The sequence below is a fragment of the Phalaenopsis equestris genome, unplaced genomic scaffold, assembly GCF_001263595.1.
Source record: "Phalaenopsis equestris unplaced genomic scaffold, ASM126359v1 Scaffold000264, whole genome shotgun sequence".
NCBI classification, from domain to species: Eukaryota; Viridiplantae; Streptophyta; class Magnoliopsida; order Asparagales; family Orchidaceae; genus Phalaenopsis; species Phalaenopsis equestris.
Genome location: NW_018164706.1, coordinates 419616 through 423581, shown reverse-complemented (window position 1 = coordinate 423581; position 3966 = coordinate 419616). Strand labels below are relative to the sequence as shown.

The 3966-nt window shown below is 33.9% G+C and overlaps 1 protein-coding gene across 1 annotated transcript in view; it reads right to left on the bottom strand.

Moving 5' to 3' along the window:
• Nucleotides 1-1009: 1009 nt before the first annotated feature.
• Nucleotides 1010-3966, bottom strand: part of LOC110024648 (protein ZINC INDUCED FACILITATOR-LIKE 1-like) — a 68221-nt gene continuing 65264 nt past the window's right edge. The window contains exon 17 of the mRNA XM_020724735.1: nucleotides 1010-1584. Within this exon, the coding sequence (XP_020580394.1) occupies nucleotides 1484-1584 (101 nt within the window). The 3' untranslated portion in view covers nucleotides 1010-1483. The remainder of the gene's footprint in view (nucleotides 1585-3966) is intronic.

Genomic DNA, 3966 nt, shown 5'->3' with positions numbered 1-3966 from the left:
ATGATAATCCCCACTTTAGTATCTCTAAATAACTCCATTAGCTCCTCCAACTACAAAAATCATGGCCTTAAATAATACAAACTCCATCAGATCAAGAAGGGCTTAAAAATGGAGTGTAGGGGGAAGCACACAAATTAAAAATAAGAGAAGATTCCCTGCTCAAAATGGGGGAAGACTCCTCGGTTTACACCCTTGGGAACTCAATGAGATGTATGACTTTTAGGGGGCTTAAAATTAGCGTTTGCTTCCCTTTCTTATGCAGCCCAAACAGCCTTTTTAGAGTTTGTGCTTGTCAGATCCTCTTTCTAAGTTACCCTTGCTTAAAGAAACAAACAAATAAAAGATATATTAAAGGTGGACAAATACTGAGAAGAAAAAAAGAATAACCACAAATATATTTATATAAAAAATTCCTCATAATATAAATAGCGATCCAAAATAAATTAGACCATGATAAACTCAAAAGAATATACAAGAAAGATCCATGCTAAACTCGTACTTCAAATTGAAACAAAAAACATGAACTACCATTCGATGCTGCCATGATGGTAGCGAACAAAAATAGCCAATAGTGTAAAAAATGTGTTTAAAATAGGAAACTAAATTCATATGCAGCTCAATTTAAATTCATTTACTCATTTCAACTCGTGTTAGGCTCCAAATTAGCTCATATGAAATAAAAATAAATAAAATTTAATATTTTTTAAATACAGTTAAAATAAAAAAAAAATATAAAACATTTTTTATAGTCGATTTTTGTGTATTTTATTATTTAATTAGTTTGAGTAAAAAAAATCAACACACTGATTGAAAAAAATTGTCGAGTGTTCAACTCATTGACAAATCAAGCTCAAGAAAACTTATCCGTTAGGCTTGCTTGCTTGATGAATGAATCAAACACAAACTTATTTATTAAGTCAAACACAAGTTGTTCATGAACTACGATCTTTTTTAAGAGCCCTAAATAGAAGTCTAAGATATAAGAACAATAGAACCACCCCACAAAAACAAGAAATGTGCAATAAGCAGCAACTTCTGCCACATGACATTTCAATTTATTAAATTTACATGAGCAACAGCATGATTGAAATAAACCAATCAGGAAAAATACTCAGAAACCCACTCCATTCATTCAGCCCAATTCTAGTCTTTTATTGACGCAAAACAGCAGGCATCCACATAATTACAATACTGAAACCAAACAAAATTAATTATACATTAAAAAAAAAACAAATCACAAATGCATGCAATTTCATACATGCAATAGAAAAAATAAGTTTGTGAATTAAAGCAGCATAGAAACAACTTACAGGGAATTTTTTGAAATTGCAGAAATAAAATCAAAGGAACTGTATATCCACCCGTGGAAATAATCCGGAAGATCGATCATAAGAAAGAGTGGAATAATTTGCCTTAATCTTCCATTAAATTGAGCTGCAGCATTAAACCAGAAAGCTTTTATTGTGTATGTTATAAACTAAGCTCAACGTCTTCTCTGTGTAGAATAAGCTAGGAAAGGCTTGAAGGTCATGAGGAGTCCAACAAATTCAACCAAGTTCAAAATGAAGAAGACCATGTGGTTGCCTGCATTTTAAGGAATGGTTAAAAAAACCATTAGACAAAAATAAGAGGCATTTACACAAATTAATGACCAAAATAGAACGCATGAATCTTAGTAAGGATCTATAACTTTTTCACAAAATAAAAAATGTAATTTGTGGCTTCAGTTAAATAAATTATTCACATGATAAAAATGGTCCAGTATGATGATGAATAATTATGTTCTGAACCTTATATGAAATGTAGCAATATGTTTTGAAGATTTGAGGCTGTTGGTGCTTATTTCCTTTTCAAGTAGAGTAATTTATAATGAAAAACATGAATTTGAAATTTACAATCTTTGCTGTAGCAAAATTGAGTAACACGAGAGAACCATAAGCGGGAAATCAGCATAAAACATTGCAGTTATTTTCTGCCAAAATAACAGTCACATATGTTCGCTGATGTATAATGTTGAGTGAACCCCAAGTGTAAAAAGCTAATGATTCATGGCCCCAACAAATATGTTTCCGAGCTGAACATGGCTCGGTTATCCCCTCTAGTTGTGCCCGTTTTAACTTAATTAACAAAACAACAAATTATTTTGAAAATATTCATGGTAATTAACTATAAATTAATTAGACTTGGATTACTTAATGATTCTATAAAAATACCGTTTAAAAATTTAATTAACATAATTATATACAAAAATGAAAACCTAAGTCGCTAACTCGAACTCCCACTGCTCATGGAAGTTTTATAATAGAGATAATTCTCTTGTTCTCTCGTCCCTTCACTCCACGCGAGAGAAAGAAAAAGCAAGAGAAGACCAGAGCGAGCGAGAGAAAGAAATGGGCGTGCCCTGATCGAAGAAGAGGAAAGTTGTAGGAACCTTGTGCATGGAAGATCGAGGCTCGTGCGGCATTTTCAATACCGATAGGCTCCAAAGGAGCTTCTGAGATCCTATCCTCAAGAGAAATGAAAGCCAGGAATCTCCTGAGCTCCAATTGAGGCCTCCTATACCCTAATCAAGCGTTTGCGAGTTCCCCAGAGCAGAGAGCGGCTCACTCGAGCTCTGCTCACAGTTTTGCGAACGACCATGAGGTAGAAGTTGGAGAAAGGGAAGGGGAAGCAGTCGAAGGGCACACAGGAAGCATTTCTTCCTACAGGAGACGCTCAATTGAACACCTGGAGAAACCAGTGGCTCGAGGAAGCGTTCTGCAAGCATCATCGATGAGTCCCGAGCAAATGAAAGCGGAAAGGAAGCACGAGCGACTATCTCGTGCCATAATCAAGTGAAAGGAGAGGAGAGTACGCGGCTTGTAGGAGCATTTCTCCATGTGCGATAATTCGGAGAAGGTAGAGGGGTTTGCAGATTAAGATAATAAAATTTTAGTAATTAATTTTAAATAATTGAAATTTCAAAAATCTTATATGTAAATTTATTAATTTTTGTTAAAACTTATTTAGGAAAATTAGCGAGAAAGTTCAATTAAAAAAGGGGAAACTTTACATATGAAACTAAATTACAATGATAAAAATTTTCATTTCTTAATTTGATTGTTAGATTAAAGCCAACATTTAAGAACCCTAAGTTTAAAATGTGTTAATACTAGTTGACCAACATAACAATATTGAGATAAAAATGTGACAAATAATATGAAATTCTAACAATGAAAAAAAATAATTTAAACATTCATATGTACATGTACAACAACAACAAACAAAGTCTTAATCCCACTACGTGGGGTCAGCTACATGAATTTTTTTTCTCCATTGCGTTAGTGTCATATTTTCATTTTGTTCTAGTAAATTAAGATCATTTTTTATACAATAAGCCCAAGTCTTCCTAGGTCTACCTCTGCCTTTCTTAACACAAGTCGAATCTAAAACATCTACTCTCCTAATCGAATCACAAATGGTCGACGTTTAATGTGACCAAACCATCTAAGACGACTTTCTCTAATTTTGTCCGTCACAGGAGATACACCAACTCTATCACGAATATATTCATTTCGCATTTTGTCTCTAAGTGTAAACCACTCATCCACCTAATCATTCTCATCTCGGCAACACTTAACTTATTATTATGCTTCTCTTTTAAAGGCCAACATTCAGCGCCATAGAGCATTGCAGGTCTCACCACAGTTTTATAAAATTTTCCTTTCAGTCTAAGCGGTACTTTTCTATCACACAAAAGGCCCGAAGCATTCCCCACTTCAACCAATCAACTTGAATTCCATTATTAACATCCCCATCTATATCACCATCGCTTTGAACAACGGACCCAATATATCTAAATTGTTCACACCTTTTAATAATTTGATCACCCAAAGTCACACTTCTGTCACTAGAGCTATTAATACTAAAATTACATTCCATGTATTCAGTTTTAGTTCTACTTAAACGAAGGCCTTTAGACTCCAA